Raw genomic sequence first — 17,376 nt, 5'->3', positions numbered from 1 at the left:
TTATCAATGTTTAGTCGATCAAATTAAGTGAGCATTTGAACGAGTTAGACGTTTGCTGCATCAAAAATAAATCACTTCAATATAACTTGATGGCACACTGCAGTTTGTGGGTGTTTTTTGGCCAGTGTAGGTTTTTTTGTGTTGGTATATAGTGTGTGGTGTGTTAAAGGGGAATGGTGGTTTCTCTCATCTGGTGGAGTCTTTGGGTTGCCCAGTGCTTTGGGTATTCTGGGAGAAAAAGATTAATGTGTGTTTTGCGCTGTTTTTTTGTCAGGTCCCTGTTGTAAATGGTATTGCATTCTCTCAGCACGTGCGCTATCTTCAGGAGCGACTTGCGTTGAAAGAGAACAGAAGCGCGTCCAGCAGCACTAGGCCTGGCTAAAGGGGCATTCACAGGGGAGTGTGTGGGACTGAATTCTCAATAAAGTACCCAAAGTCAGCCGACCTCTGATGACCATCAAAGAGGCCAGAGTAAATACAAATCTGAGACGCGGTCTGAAGACGTGTCATGTGACACTTCACGAGGCCTCTTGTCTGTGGAGTTCTGCCAGACTACCTCCTGGTCTTATCCCGAGCAAGTCTTCATCTGGAGGGTATATTACAGGCCTGGGGGGTAGTGCATGAAGCAGGATTACCGAGTTAGCTGGACAACTCCCCTGAGTAAGACCCGGAGCCCTCCCAAATCTGGACGATGGACTGAAGTAAAAAGAGCTGTTCTGAGTTTTACTGAGTGGAGTTGTCCAGCTAACTCAGTAATCCTGCTTCATGAAACACCTCCCAATCCCCCCCCCCCCCGGAGGATTTTGCTGCTGTGTCCCAAACTGACACTGTGTTGTCAGGCCTGATATGGAGGCTTTATGCAGGCAGTCCCCTGCTCTGCTTCTCCTCTCTGTGGCCGTACTCCTGCTCCCTCTCTCTTGCTCTCCTCACTTACTGACCTCAGATCAGTCTGAGGAACCTGTGAGCCCCCTCTTCATTGCATGCTAATCCCTGATCTGAGATCAGTGTGTTTTTTGGCTAGGTGGAGATGGAGGTTGGCGGGGGGGGGGGGGTTGGAATGCAACTATTTATTGTCCTGCTCTGGTTTATTTTTGGTTATTTAGTGGGGGGTGGGGGGGGATTGGGGTCTGCTGAAAAGGGAAGGGGTTGTATCAGTTTACCTGCATGAACACAACTTATTTTTTTTGTGTATATTAAAACCAAAGTCTGATATTGACTTGTGTGATGTGAGAGAGAGACAGAGAGACTGTGTGAGAGAGCAAGTGTGTGTGTGTGTGAGAGTTTATGAGAGGGAGAGTTTGTGAGAGAGAGAGAGAGAGAGTTTGTGAGAGAGAGAGAGAGAGAGTTTGTGAGAGAGAGAGAGAGTTGGTCTCCTGTATCTTTAAGCTGGTGACAGGGATTAGGAGTGCAGTCTGTGTCAGCTGAAAGGGGAGGAGGGGGCGAGTGGGGTGGGGGTGGTGCAGGGGGTGGGGGGGGGGCTGGTGGAGAGCAGGCAGTCAGCTGGGGGAGGTAAACACAGCGAGGCCCCCCTGCTGCAGCCACTCAAATCACACGTTGCCTTATTAGGGTTGTGTGCAGTGTGTGGGGGGGAGGAGGGGGGGATGGGGGGGAGGGCAGGGGGGTGGGACTTTCGGAATCGCCCCACCCCTTCAGCAGACCAGGGTGTGTGGGGGGGGGTGGAGTCTCTCTGGGTTTTGGCTTGGAACAGGGATTGTGTGTGTCTGCACTCATCTGTGTAATACAGAGTTGATCTTAGCGTCCCATTTGAGACACATAAAAGTGACCGTGTGTGTGCGCGTGCATGTGCATGCATGTGTTTGTGCATGTGTATGTGCCTGTGTGTGTGCGTGCCTGTGTGCTTATACTTGTAACAGGAAGGGAAAGAATTATGTCAGCTTTGAACCGCACTTTGTTTTTTAGTCCTCCCAAGACCACAAAGAGAACTTGCGGTAAAATCTTGCGTTCTTGCCTTGTTCTGTTCTTGAGTTTGGAACACACTTGATCACATGACCATGTTACTTCTGTACCTGCTATAGACTCTAGATAGAACACAGCACACATTATGTAAAAGTATACAGTGTGAAACATGGCCTTGGTCTTGATTTATGTGTATGAATGAGTGCGTATGTGTCACTTATTGGCTGGAGTCACTGATTGGCTGGAGACTCGACCCCCTGGCTGGTCTAAGCCAGCCGTGATTGGATGGGATGAATGAACTCCCAGCAGCTCCACAGGTCTCCAGGTCCAGATTGAGGAGGCTATTTTTGGGAGACACTTTTCATTTCAAGTTTGATATTTGGAAACCTGATTGTGTTTTATGTAACAGAGTCTGTGTATTGCACACAAGTGTTTGCGTAATATGCACAAGAGTCTGCATGCTGTCTCTTAGGTTGAGCTCTGTGAGTTCAGGTTGAGTTCTGTTAGTAGAACAAGGGCACATAAATGGAAATTAGCAAAAGGTAAATTCCGTTGGAATACTCCGTAAATTCCATTGAGTTTCGTTGGACAGAATGGCCTGTTCTCGTCATTATGTTATGTTTTATGTTATGTTATGTCATGTTATGTTATGCATAACAAGAAAGCAGTTTTCTGCATCGCACATACAGAAGGAAATACAGGACAAATATTACCTCGCACTAATGGATCGCAAGATCAAACATTTTAAATTAAACACATGAGGAAAAGTTATTTCATCCGAAACTTTGTTTGCATTTGGCCAGTGTCTTATTAATGGAGGTCATTGCGGATTTACAGCCAAGCGTTGTTCATGTCAAGACGTCGAGTAAAAGCGGCGTCGAGGGGCGGACAGCAGGTCAGATCTTGGTGATGCCAGTGAACGCGTGCGTCTGCGCGCCCCCTTCTGTGATGTCATCACTGGGTCAGAGCTGACTGGGCTGTGGGGCGGACAGCAGATCAGATCTTGGTGATGCTAATGAACGCGTGCGTCTGCGCGCCCCCGTCTGTGATGTCATCAGTGGGTCAGAGCTGACTGGGGACAGACAGCCCGGTCATGCGTTGAATTGCGACTGGAAGCACTTGTGCTCTTTGCATTTGGAGGTCTAAGGCAGTGTTCTGCAGCGGCCTTACGCAATTTAAAAACTGCATTATGTGTTGAGTGGTTCTTTGTTTATGGTGGTACATGGCAGCTCCCTAGAACAAGGATCTCAGCCTGACCGGGTAACTGATTGGCTGAAGGGGAAATGCATTTTGTTGTTTTGCCTAAACTGCCTGCTGATAAAAATAAACTCTACGGCTGAAATGTGAGATGCCTGCTTTACGTTGTAATTGTTTTGTAAGTTTTTTTTAAAATGTGAGATGACCTCTGTGATGATTTGTTTGAAACTGATCCTGTCCAAGTGTTAATAAAAAGAACAATCTATATATATAGACTAAAACTAAAACTAAAATCGCTTTGTAAGTGAGGGAAGTGTTCTATTGAAATTGCACGTCATTTTAATTGGAGACGTCGGAATTGTCTGAGTTCATTATGAAAAAACGAAACAAAGTGACAGATGCGTACTTCACTGCCGTCCTGAGTTTTGGAAGGAGGAGCGGACAGTTCGGTGGGTCGTTGCTTGTTTCCCTTCGCGAGTGTCTGTGCAAAATAAAACTTGTGTTAACCGTAGATCAGTACTTAGCGTATTTACCGCAACCCCCCCCCCCCCCCCGACCCCCATTTCCCCCCCCGTCCCGAACCTGCACAGGGACAGGCTGAAGTCCTCGATGTGGTGTTGTGATTAGTCACAGCACTGCTTCTGCCAGCCCAAGCGCTGATTTTGCGTTCTACCCCAACCCTCGCCACCCCCCACACACCCCCGCACACACACCCGCCCTTCTCAGTCCAGCGCTCCCCTCACTCTCTCTGTCCCTCTCTCTCTCTCTCTCTCTCTCCCTGTCCCTCACTCTCCCTCGCTCTCTCTCTCTCTCTCTCTTCGTCCCTCACTCTCCCTCCCTCCTCTCTCTCTCTCTCTCTTCGTCCCTCACTCTCCCTCCCTCCCTCTCTCTCTCTCTCTCTCTCTCCTCCTCCTCTCTCTCCCTCTCTCTCTCTCTTTTTTTTCTCTCTCCGTCCCTCACTCTCCCTCTCTCTGTCTTTTTTTTTTCTCCTGACGAGTGGAATTTCTTGTCCATTAGAGAAGATTCTCTCTCTCTCTCTCTCCTCTCCTCCCCCCACCTCTCTCCAGATGCCGGGTAGTCCTGAAGCCCGTCCAAACTCAGCCCGCACTGCGACTCTCCCCCAAACCCCCCTCCTCCTCCTCATGCTCCTCCAGTCGGTCTCAGTGCTGTATAGAGTCTAATTTTCGGCTGTAATCCGATTAGGGCGGTGAGCCGCTTTAGCGCTAGCGCTAGCTGTCGAGGTGCGCGGAATGCACCGGAACAGTCTGGAGACGGTCTGACAGCTCAGCTCTGCTGCACGCGCCGGACGCAGCGAGAGGGGGGACCTTTTCCGTGCTCCGCCGAATGTAGCCGAGCCCCCCCCCCCCCCTCCACCCCCCCCCCCTTCTGGGCCGTGTGGGGAGGGGGGAGTGGGGCTTTTTTTTCTTTTTCTTGCGTCCATCTGCGTCCGAAACTCAGTCCAGCTCCAGTGTGCCGTCCGTCGCTGCTGCTGCCGCTGCGTGGATTTCTCCATCTCTGGATTTTTATTTCCTTCTGCCTTCTCCCTTCTTCCGCCCCCCCTCCCCCCCCCCGCCGCCAACTTATCAAACCGGACCCTCCCCCCCCACTCCCCCCCACCACCACCTCAGCCATGTTACGGAACCCCTGGATGGCCAGCTACCTGAGCCAGGTCGGGTACTGCGGGACAGGTGAGTGTGGCTGTGAGGGGGGGAGGACCCGAAACCAAACGCGCTGTGAAGCTGCGTACCCAACGCTCTCCAGGGACAGGATGCTGTGTGTGTGTGTGTGTGTGTGTATGTGCGTGCATGCATGTCTGTGTGTGTGTGTGTGTGTGTGCTAGTGTGTGCGTGCGTGCATTTGTGTGTGCGTGCGTGTGTGTGTAAGTGCGTGTGTGTGTAATTGTGGGGATGGGGGGGGAAGAAATCTCGTATGCAAAAAGAGACAGTGGTGCATGTGTGGAGTACTTCTATGTCCATATTCTGTATTTTTAAAACTTGTCCGCTCTGCAGTTAGGGCTGTCGTGTTTTGGCAGCCAGGTGACCTCAACAGGTGTCCGTGCATTTTACTGGCACCACTTCCTGAACTCTCGCAGTGAGGTGAAAGGCTGGGGAAATAGTCTCATCTTATTCCACAACTTAACGAGATAATCCCCAGTTTTTTTTTAGTGTGATTTTGGATCGCACGTGGGACGGTTGTCCCAGGACAGCGCTGGCGATGTGCAGGTTCTGCAGGACCCGTTTGGGCAGTCCTGTCCGCGCTGTGATTGGTGTCGGGTCGGGGGGTGTGAGCGTAGAGCTGCTCGTAGCCGGTCTTGAGTGGCTGCTATTTTCACCTTGTTGCCCAGGTGTATTTTTAGAAGAAAAAAAAAATCCCCTACTTTGCTACGTTCGTGTTTCCTGCTCCTGACCTGCGTTTGTCCTGCGCACGTTTGAGTGCAATCCCCCCCCCCCCGCAACCCCCACCCCCCCAGTCTCTGATCTATTGACTCCCTAAGCTAACTAGAGGACCCGAATGAGACCAGTCTTGACTTCGTTGCACATCTTCCGCCCTGAATAATGGAATCTGTCCCCTTTTTCCCAGCTGACATCGCTCTGCTCTGGTTTCTGGGATCAAAATGGCTGGAATTCCGCTCTTCGCTTTGTTGGGCGGGAGGGGGGGGAAGATGGGGTGTGGGGGGGGCTGTGGAGAGAGAGAGAGAGAGAGAGAGAGCAGGAATGTCTCTAACAGACTAACATCCTGTACGGTAGCGGGCTCGTTCTCACTGTCTTTATTAGGTCATATTTAAACGGTCCTCGCTTAGCGTCCAGCTACCCCGCTTGCTCCATCCAGCCCCCAGCTCCAGCGCTCCAGTCGCTCCAGCGCAGCACTGGCTACCGGCGCCGCTTGTTATTTTTAAATGCTTTTTTTATTTTTGGTCCGTGCCCCGACGGGACGAACTCCTGGACGACGGGACGGGTGTCGCAGACGTCCAGCGTGAAATGGGGGGGGGGGGGGTTGGGGGGTAAGAGGAGACATGCTGAAATCATAGGGGAGGGTGGAAACGGGTGCGGGACATTGGGGGGTTTGGTGCTTTTCGGTGTGTTTGGTCGGGAGACGCCAGGGCAGCGGTTAGCTCCCCCCGCGGTTCGCACACGCCCTCCTGTGGCATGCTGAGCACGCGGCCCAGGTCTGACGCTCCAGAATAACTCGCATGCCGCTTGCTGGGCTGTAAACCTGGCCTGGGTCTCTCCCCTGATTGGAGTGTGTGTGTGTGTGTGTGTGTGTGTGTGAAATGGACACAAGCACATTAGAGCGCACGTGGACGCACGGACACACACACTGACATCAGCGACCCCACACACACACACACACACACACACACACACGCAGATGACAGCGACCCCACACATGCACACATGACACAGCGACATCACACACCCCCCCACCACACCACACACACACACACACACATGCAGATGACAGCGACCCCACACACACACGCACACGCCACATGGATGTCAGTGAAACCTCCACACACACACACACACACTCACTCTCTCACACACACACACACACACCCATGCGCACATGGACGTCAGTGACCCCCACACACACACTCTCTCTCTCTCTCACACACACACACACACACACACGTAACCTCTTCCTCCAGCACACATTCTCTCTCATATTCACATGCTTCATTGGCATGACCACACAGGCATAGTATTGCCAAAGCAAACATTTATATGAAATGTATATCAGCAGTGACAGTGTCAATTAGATTACTCTCTGACACTCTAACGCTTTCTCACTAAGTTTTTCACACACACTTTCTCACTCGGATGCTCTGAAAATATGGAGATATTTTATATATATATATATATATATAACATTTAAAATATTACATTTAGGTATAGAAGACATAATGCACACACACGCATGCAGGCATACTCATATCCCCACACATGCTCACACAAATATATCCACACCACCCCCCCACACACACACACATGCACACACACGCACATACATACACAAATATACACAAACGCACACACACACAAACACGCGCACACTCACACACGCACACACACACAAACATGCACACACACATGCAGGCATACTCATATCCCCCCCCCCCCACACACACACACACACACACACAAATCAAACTTTCTCTCCGCAGTATTTAATTGTGTGTTCTCAGCTGCTGAGGTCGTGTCGGTATGACCCGTGAGCCGTGTTGCTACAGGGCATCACCCACAGCTGGGATAATACGCCTTATTACCAAATATACACTCCAGCCGCACTCGCTGTGTGTTCAGTGTCATTGCCCGTGTCCGTCCACACATTGTGAGGAGCGGTGGATTAAAAAGGATGGTCTGGTATTTCATGGTAGAGGAAGGAGGGAGAGAGGGACGGAGAGGGAGAGAGAGGGTGGGAGGGAGGAAGAGAGAGGAGGGAGGGAGGGAGAGAGGAGTGTAGGTCCCGGGGGTGTACATCGGTGACCTTCTCCACTGCGGCTCTCGAGAGCTGGAGCACGTTTCCCATGTTTCCCCTGTTCAGACGTCGGCTCCCACGTTCACAGCTGGCATAACTCATGCTGCCATCTTGTTTTTTTTTTTTTTTTTTTTTATAAAGGGTTTTGCTTGTCTGCTTTTGCTCCCTCCCTTCCCTCCCTTCCCTCCCTCCCTCCCTCCCTCCCTCCCTTCCTTCCCTCCCTCACCGCCGTTAACTTTGATTTAAAAAGTCCTGTATCTCTAAAGCACTGCCTCCCCGGCGCGTACCGTAGTAAATCAGCTTGTACTCTGAGGTTCTGAAGACCAGTCAGCCCTCTGTGAGGTGAAAGGTCCTCTGGGCGGCACTCGGCTCTGCCCTCTACTGGTGAGAGAGGGAATGGCCTCAAAATGAGTTGCATCTCTCTCACACTCTTATTCTTCATGTTCAATCATGAGAGAGACAGCTGATGTTGCACTGATGAGGTACAGTTGATAGGTTTTGACCCCACCGTTCCCAGGAACATGTTCTTCACACAAGGACTTGGCCATCTTTTCAGCTTTCCTCCAAGACCTTAAAGATTTTTGTGGCTTCTGTTTACAGAAAAGGCAGTGGTGTGATGGAGACTGTGTACGGTGTACTCATAATGGCCAGTGCCTGTATAAATCTGTCATTGATAACAAAGCTTAGCTGAATGTGGTCAAGTGCTGTTGATTAGGAGCGTAATGCTGCCGTAAAGTCAGTCATCTTGTTGAGGGGTCTTCTGTGATGTTGATGCTGGCCAGGGGGGTTGGGGTTGGGGGCAGGGGGTTTGGTGCCCAGGCCTGAAAACACTGTGACGGGTGTGGCCGGACTCCCAAATATTTATTAAAGCGTGAAAGAGGTAGTGGATCGATCCCATAGTTCCTGGCTCTGACCTGGCAGGCACTGACAGAGCTGGATCCCTGGGAGTTCTAGCCGCTGTGTTCTTACCGCAGCTGTTGGGGATTGTGATTAAGACACGCAGCGTACAAAGGCATATAGCACACGCCGATTGCACAGTTTCGTTTCTGTTGTAAAAAGCAAAAAACTGCTGCATTAATTTGCTAAATTTCCCTTTTTTTTCTTCTTCCTCCTCCTCTGTAGGCTTCGGGGTTGAAGCTCCGGTCAAACCCGGAAGCCCGAGGCTCACGCACAAGAGGGGCCTGAGGTAAAGATGTCTGCCTCCTGTCTGGAGCTGTTTTTTTACTCACCGGTTTGTGTTCCTCCACACTGTCCAGGGGTTCAGCACAGTCACCCCCCCTTCTGTTATTTAGAGCTTGGAATCGCAGGTTCTGTTGGACCAAATAAAAAAATAAAAAAACTGGCAGTAATTCAAAAGGAACTGAATTTTGAAAATGTGTTTCATATCAGCAGTCGGATGTACGATGTTATTGGGCGTGTGACAGAGGGGTTTATCAGTGTGTTTTCCAGTTTAGCTGTAGATCACAGATGGATGTTATACTGCCATCTCACTGCTCAGTGAAGTCCTCTCTGTGTATGTTTGATTTATTTCACTTTGAAAACTATGATTCTCCAGTTCCTCCTCCTAATCTGGGCTGTGTGTGTATACTGGGATGATCTACTGACAAATTAATTTTGTTTAAGATGGACGCCACAGGTTATAAATGCTTTTTCGTCTGTTGCGTGTGGAATGTTGAACTTTGTTCGGTGTCAAGTGATTTAAATCCATGTTTGTAACAAAAACGGTCAAGTGGTTTTGACTGCTGTATAAGGCACAGTCATTCCTGTAGTCTGAGAGCGCATGAGGTCATTTAATCCTGCTGAACATCAAGCCTGACGAAAAATCTTAAGTAAATTACGGTGTCCTGCTTGTCAAGAAAACAAGGTGCTCACCACATGAAAACATTCATGCATACGAATGCACATGCATACATATGTTGCTGTTATGATATGCCTTTTAATGGTGTCTGGGAGTAATTCTTAGAAAATGTCTTGTGCGACACCCTATTTGCAAAGGGGCAGTGTCCAAAAAAAATAAAATTATTTTTGTGAATTCTTGGCTGGTGAGGATTTGGTCTGTTTGTGAAATTACCGTGTGTGTGTGTGTGGTGGGGGGGGATTGGGGGGTGGATGGGGGGGGGGCAGCACGAGGGAAGGTGAAGGCAGGCGTTTGACGGGACGGTGAAAGTTGAGGTCGCCTGTTCCCTTTGCCCTTTTAATCCGTTGGGTTAGCGCCATGAGAGCGTGACTCTGACTGCTCTGCCCTGCGGGCGGGCGGGACTGGGCAGGGAGGGGTGATCCTCCCCCCTGTAAGAGTCCCGTGTGCGGGTGTGATGTCACACACTGGTCCTTGGGAGGCGGGACTGGGCAGGGAGGGGTGATCCTTCCCCCCTGTAAGAGTCCCGTGTGCGGGTGTGATGTCACACACTGGTCTGTGGTCTGAGCGCAGGTCGGTCTTAGGAAAAGCAGAACTAGCATCTAGATTTGTTTGGTCCTGGCCCTGTTTCACGAAGCGGGATTACTCCTTCAGCTGGATAACTGCCCTGCGTGAAATACGGAACAGCTTCCAAATCTGGAAGATGCATTGAGTAAAAAACAGCTGTTGCAGGTTTTACTCAGTGCAGTTACACAGCTAACTCAGTAGTCCTGGGGAGTATGTCACAGAGCAGGATTACTGATTTAGCTGGAAGTCTTCGCTGAGTAATACCCGGAACACCTCCCAAACTGGAATCTGAAATCCCCCCGGATTACGACTTGCTGATATGTGAGAAACTGAAGGAGAAAGTTTCTATCATATTCAGTAACCTGCAATGACAATCGTGAAGTATACTTGACTGTGTCTGTTCCAACAAAAATATTACAATAAATTTGAATAATGTCTGTCCATTGGCTTGTAGAAATATAATACATTTGCTTTGCTCTGAAGTGAACTTCTCCGTGCTGTAGTTGCTGCACTGATACCAATCAGAAATCTCTGTCATTGTTCCAGCCTCCATAAAGAGTTTTCATTTGAAGAGAAGGACGAATCGGCTCAGAGCAACAAGGACATTGATGACAATATTTTGGCTGTCCTACCAAAAGGTGCGTTGGGAGCTTTGTGCAAACTTTATATTTCCTCATTTTTATTGGTGTTTAATGCCTCTAGTTTTATGAGTTTTACAAATCCCATGAATGTTTAGGTGTTATTACAAATGATTTATGTTGGAGTTTTTTTTTTTTTTTTTTTTTAGCTTTGTGCTAAAAAAAATTGCTTTGTGTGTGAGTGCGTGCATGCGTAAGATGTTTTTTAAATTGTGAGGCAGCTTCTTGTTCAAAATGCTTTTTGTTCATTTTTATTATTGTGTTTTTAATTTTATTATTAGTGAATGAATAGTACAGTGGTGTTTGGCTGTGTAGATTGTGTCTAGCAGGCCAGTGCAGTAACAGCCGCAGTGAGAGAGTTTGATATCACACAGTAATAGCCGCAGTGAGAGAGTTTGATATCACACAGTAACAGCCTCAGTGTGAGAGTTTGATATCACACAGTAACAGCCTTAGTGAGAGAGTCTGATATCACACAGTAACAGCCTTAGTGAGAGAGTTTGATATCACACATTAATAGCCGCAGTGAGAGAGTTTGATATCACACAGTAACAGCCTCAGTATGAGAGTTTGATATCACACAGTAACAGCCTTAGTGAGAGAGTTTGATATCACACAGTAACAGCCTTAGTGAGAGAGTTTGATATCACACAGTAACAGCCGCAGTGAGAGAGTTTGATATCACACAGTAATAGCCGCAGTGAGAGAGTTTGATATCACACAGTAACAGCCTCAGTGTGAGAGTCTGATATCACACAGTAACAGCCGCAGTGAGACAGTTTGATATCACACAGTAACAGCCTCAGTGATTGTTTATCGTGCAGTAACAGCCTCAGTGAGAGAGTTTGATATCACACAGTAACAGCCTTAGTGAGAGAGTTTGATATCACACAGTAACAGCCTAAGTGAGACAGTTTGATATCACACAGTAACAGCCTCAGTGATTGTTTATCGTGCAGTAACAGCCTCAGTGAGAGAGTTTGATATCACACAGTAACAGCCTCAGTGAGAGAGTTTGATATCACACAGTAACAGCCTCAGTGAGAGAGTTTGATATCACACAGTAACAGCCTCAGTGAGAGAGTTTGATATCACACAGTAACCGCCTCAGTGATAGAGTTTGATATCACACAGTAACAGCCTCAGTGAGAGAGTTTGATATCACACAGTAACAGTCGCAGTGAGAGAGTTTGATATCACACAGTAACAGTCGCAGTGAGCCTCAGTGAGAGAGTTTGATATCACACAGTAACAGCCTTAATGAGAGTTTGATATCACACAGTAACAGCCTCCGTGATTGTTTATCGCGCAGTAACAGGCTCAGGCAGAGAGTTTGAGTTCAGCGAGGGCGCTGTGTCGCGCGTGTCAGACAGCCGGCGCGATGAGGCTATTTTAGGCGCTGGATATCGCCCTGTTTACTGAGCGTTCGGGCCAGTTTACATATCGGGCTCCGCCGGGGAGGGTCAGTCCAGGCACCGCTCGCCGCCACCGAGGAGGTAAATTCGGCATGTGGTGTTTGTCACACGTTAGCGGACGCCGTCTGCCTACCGAGGAAATCTGTTTGCTCGCGAGGCCTTTCCGTTTAGGCTTCCTGCCCAACACTGAATTCATATGTTTCTGCGTTGTCGGGATCTGAGGGGGGGGCGGGGGTGGGGAATGTAGTGGAAAATACTGAGGGAGGTAATCTCTTTGGACATACTCAGGCCTATAAGAATACGTCTGGGGTGTAGACAGACCGTTCCGCATGGTTTGTTTGTTTGGGGTCATGTCTTAAACGCATCCGTGTGTGTGTGCGCGCGTGCGTGTGTTATATGGATGTCATCAGTTGCGAAGTCCTCCAAATGTGCCAGACGGTGTGTGAGACAGTGTTATTGCCAGGAAAAGGAGTCCAGTTTATCTTCTGTCCTCCAGCCACTTTAATCCGATTAGCTGTCACTCAACCGGTCTTCTCTTGGCCAGGCGAACCAATAAGCCTCTGCCTTCGGTTTCAGGCCGCCTCTGATTGGAGGGTTTCCTTATGATAGCGGTTCCACGAAAAACACAACCTGGATTGCTAAAACTGTTCCCCATCACAAAGTCGGGCTGTCCCGGTCGACCTTTAACCTTTAAACTTTAACCCACGGAATCATCCGCACTGCCTCCTCAGGGTCATTTAAATCCTATAACGTCAGTTTTACTGGCTGATGCGGTTTCATGGTTTCTCGTTCAGAAAGTGTCTCTCTAACCAACTGCCCCAGTTTCTGTTTTGAGGGCGCGTTTCTGGTCTTCTGGTCTGAGCAGCTGACACAATAAACCTGTTGAATAGAATGCGTTCGGTCGGTTGGTTGGTTGGTTGGTGACAGTGACTCACACAGATTAGTTCAGATCTTTGCACAGATTTCATACTGTGTACAATTTACCCATTGGTTGCTAGATGCTAATACCTCCTACTCATTTCAGAAGCATTTATAGGCAAGTCGTTGACTAGTTCGCAAATAGGTCAAATAGAGCCGGCAGTGTGGTATAATGGGTAAGGAACTGGGCTTGTAACCTGAAGGTCACGGGTTTGATTCCCGGGTAGGACACTGCCGTTGTACCCTTGAGCAAGGTACTTAACCTGACATTGCTTCAGTAGAGATCCAGCTGTATAAATGGATGCTATGTAAATGCTAGGTAAAAAGTTGTGTAAGTCGCTCTGGATAAGAGCATCTGCTAAATGCCTGTAATATAAATATAATATGATATAGATCGGTAGGATGGATTGACCACCATTTTCCTCGTTGGGTCCAAGTCCCTCTTGCGGTTTGAGACTGACATTATCAGATAACCGTCTAACACCTTTAATGACTGCTGCGGCTGTGATTGGCTATCAGAGGTGGGGTACTATGAAGTGCTGCATGCGTGTAAGAACGCTTCCTCTCGTGTCGAGAGGGCGACTCTCTGATAAAGTGGCAGTTGATAAATGGCAGTTGGAGCTCCCTGCTCTCTCTCAATGTAAACTGACTTCATCCTCTCTGGTCTTATCTGTGGGAGTTGTTCTGAGATAATCAACAATCTGTAGCTGTACGAATCAATGACATGGTGAAGTGCAACATATTGCAGATATATTCAATATATCTATTTCTGTAAGGGAGTCTGAATTACCCATGAGTGAAATATATTGTAGGTATATGGTCTTTTTAAATATATATATATATAATTGAAATATATTTAATTGCAGTGTAATGTGTTGCAGTATGTTGAAAGCTGCAATAATGTATCATATTTTGACACGTTGAAATATCTTGATAGATGTTCTAATTCCCGTCATGTTCAATATATTCTGTTTCTGTAAGGGTCTGATTGGCTTATTGGATTTAAGATGGGGCCTGTTCTGACCCGAGTCCTTTTCCTCTGTGCAGTTTCAGAGTTGAAGAAACGGTTCGAAGGTGTCGTGTCCTGCGATTTGGAGATGAACAGGTGCAGTACTCTTGCCAGACAAGGGCCTCAACCTCGTTAATGGAGCACACGGGTGTTTATGAAAAGTTGGCTCACACCACCAGTCCAAATTCAATACATTAAGAAGTGAATTTCCTTTAAGTGTCTTTAGCAAGATAAACAACTCTCTCAGTTCATTATTACTTTTTTCCTAATTTCCGTTTGTGCCCCCCCTCGTTCTGCTGCTCGCTCCCGGCTCGCTCTCCGTCCCGCAGGAAGGAGAGGATCGCTCGCCGTCTGGAGGGGATCGAGAGCGAGGTCCCGCCCGCCCTGTTGCCGGGCTGCGCGGTGGCCAATCGGCTGCTGGAGGAGGACACGCCGCGCTACACCCGCGCCTCTGACCCCTGTGACCCCTGCATCGTTGGTAAGAGCGGGATCTGTGTTCTGAAACAAACCATTTGCACATGTTCTGTGTAGACCAGAGAGCTAGTGATGCATCAGTGATCTAGCTTTGGCCACTTCCTGCAGCAAACATTAGGTGAAATGTCACTTCCTCTACCTCTTGCTCCTTACCCTTGTTCTTCCTCTCCCTCCTTACCCTTCTTCTTCCTCTTCCGCTTTTCCTCTTCTTCCTTCCTTCCTCTTCCTCCTTACTCTTCTTCTTCCTCTTCCGCTTTTCCTCTTCTCCTTTCACCTTCTCTTCCTCCTTCTGCATTCCTCATCCTCCTTCCTCTTCCTCCTTACCCTTCTTCTTTCTCTTTCTCACCCTCTTCCTCTTCCTCATCATCTTACTCATTTCCTCTTCAACCTTTTCCTTCCTTTTCCTCGTCCTCTTCCTACTTCCTCTTTCTCCTTCCTTTTCCTCATTCTTTTCTCTTTTTTTCCCTCATCCTCTTCCTCCCTGCTCTTCCTCCTCCCTCCTGCCCACAGTCAGGCGGTTCAGCAGGGAGGACTTGGAGGCTCCGGAGCCCTCGGGTTCCGAGCGGCAGTCCAGAGCGCGGAGCCGGGCGGAGCCTCCGCCGGGGCGCGGGGACGCGGGGTCCGCCCCGGGGCCCGTTTCGGGGCCCTCCGGCCCCCAGGGCCTGGACTCCAAGGCCGAGCGGATCGCGCGGTACAAGGCCGAGCGGCGGCGGCAGCTGGCGGAGCGCTACGGCCTCTCGCTGGAGCAGGAGCCGGAGGCGGAGCCTCCCGCCCGCTACGCCCGCCTCCGCAAGGAGGCCGACGCCCCCGAGAGGCGGAGCCAGGCGGAGCGCCGTCGCAGCCGGGAGCTCCTGGAGGAGGGGGGCGGGGCCGAGCGGGTCTCCCTGGGCGTGGGTCAGGCCGTCATCCCCGCCAACGCGGACCCCGCCGGCCACGCCCGGGAGCGGGAGAGGGCGCTGAACGCCGAGAACTTCCGGCGGGTGCAGGACCGGGTGGCCCGGGCCAGCGCCCGCGAACACTCCAGCTACATGGAGGTGGCCACCCCGCCGCCCAAGGGCCCCGCCCCCGGCCCCAGCCCCGCCCGAGACCCCGCCCCCGTCACCGGTGTGCCCAGCTCCCCCAGAGCCGCCCGCCGCTCCTCCCTCCCCTCCCCCCGCTACGGAGTCTCCCCGGGGGACCTGTTCATCGAGCAGCAGGCCCAGAACATCCTCAGCAGGCAGGGGTGAGTGTCCCCTCTGTCCCCCAACTTCTCTTACCCCCCCACCCCCACCCCCACCCCCATCCCTGCAGGGCCACAGCGTCTGCTTTGGGAAAAGGGGCGTGGGACTCTTAACCACTTTGGGTGCTGAAACAGACCATAAACTAGCCGACACAGCACCCCCTCCAGGACTGGAGTTAAACCTGCAGACACTGCGGCCCTCCAGGACTGGAGTTAAACCTGCAGACACTGTGGCAAATTTTGACCTGGTGGCAACAAACTGTCCAAAAATATCATCAAGGCATGTAGTTGCTATAATGCAATGACTAATTTGCCATTAATAAGCAGAATCAGTGGCCAGTTGTGCTTGTGCGGTGTGCTGCTGTCCAATAGCAAAGGCCTAATATGACGATTTAATTCATGCCAAGAGTGACAACATGCTGTGTGGCTTTTTGGGTGCTTTCCTGTTGTGCGTTTATGAAATAACCAGTGCCCAATGAGTTAAAGCGGCTCTAACCTCTGAAGGGATACATCAAGGTGTGCTTGGACACCTAATATCTTTGTATATCTTTACACTAACTTTGTCAGTGATGCACTGGTCCATTAGTTTGTCTTGTTTGACAGAGGTGTTCACGCCTGTGTAAAGGAAGATGAGCCTAACACGCTTCCAGCCAGCTGAGTAAAAGAGGTCTGGATAGGCGCTCAACAGCCAGGAAGGTTAAACCAGTGAAAAAAAAACTCCTTGCTCCGGACACTTGACGGGGCGTGGCCCGAAATAAGGAATTCCGGAGTGATCCAGCGTTCCTTATTTTGGGCTGTACACTGTGAAGTGTCCGGGGCAAGGAGTTTTTACTCCAGTATTCATTTTCTTCCTGTGTCGGAGTGCGCTTGAGGGAAACGAGGGTTCTGGAACGTTCCTCCTGCCTGGAGTTGAACCTGGAGGCAGGGGATGAACGGTTCTGTTGGAGCGCAGCCTAGCACCCCCCCCTCCCCATCCTGGCCCCTAATTTAAACCCCCAGGTCATGTTGATCCTTAGATTGCGGTCGAAAAACACTCTTTCGTCGGGAACATAATTTGGGGAACAGCTGGGGTCTGGTTTCAGAACTGTGCGTGCACCTCTGATTCGAGGGGGGGGGGGGCGGGGGCGTGTTGATGAGGACAGAGGCGGGGGGCAGGGTGGGTGCCTGTCAAGGTTCGAGTTTCCCGGCACGCTGTGAGCCAAGCTTGAGACGGGAATGAGGCCACAGGACCCCACCCATAGCTGTGATCCGGTCAAGACCAGCATGGATGCCACGTGTCTGCTAAACGCGTGGAGGCTTCGACATTACAGTACATTACATATACATTACATTATATTACGCATACATTACAGTACATTACATTACTGGCCTTTAGCAGACGCTCTAATCCAGCGCGACTTAACACAACTCTTTGCCTAGCATTTACATTCGCATCCATTCATACAGCTGTATGTATACTGAAGCAACGCAGGTTAAGTACGACAGCGATGCGGTCCTACCTGGGAACCTGTGACCTTTGGGCTACAAGGCCGGCCCCTTACCCGTTATATTATGCTGCTGCCCAATGTGAGGAGGGGGGGGGAGATTTATTTTTTGCCTCAGATCACTTGTGGTTTTCTTTGCTTGTGGTTGCGTTTCTCCTTCAAGCAACACTGTTTTGTTCTCTTCGCGTTCTCTCCCTGTTCAGT

General features: G+C 50.0%; 1 protein-coding gene across 1 annotated transcript in view; it reads left to right on the top strand.

The window, feature by feature from the left end:
* Positions 1–4,691: 4,691 nt before the first annotated feature.
* LOC135260525 (supervillin-like) overlaps positions 4,692–17,376 on the top strand; it is a 53,366-nt gene continuing 40,681 nt past the window's right edge. Inside the window, 6 exon segments of the mRNA XM_064345809.1 lie at positions 4,692–4,802; positions 8,716–8,779; positions 10,562–10,653; positions 14,034–14,091; positions 14,325–14,473; positions 14,980–15,691. Of these exon segments, the coding sequence (XP_064201879.1) occupies positions 4,763–4,802; positions 8,716–8,779; positions 10,562–10,653; positions 14,034–14,091; positions 14,325–14,473; positions 14,980–15,691 (1,115 nt within the window). The 5' untranslated portion in view covers positions 4,692–4,762.

This window comes from Anguilla rostrata, chromosome 8, assembly GCF_018555375.3.
Source record: "Anguilla rostrata isolate EN2019 chromosome 8, ASM1855537v3, whole genome shotgun sequence".
Taxonomy (NCBI): Eukaryota; Metazoa; Chordata; class Actinopteri; order Anguilliformes; family Anguillidae; genus Anguilla; species Anguilla rostrata.
The sequence above is the reverse complement of the archived record's forward strand: the minus strand, read 5'-3'. Positions and strand labels throughout refer to the sequence as shown.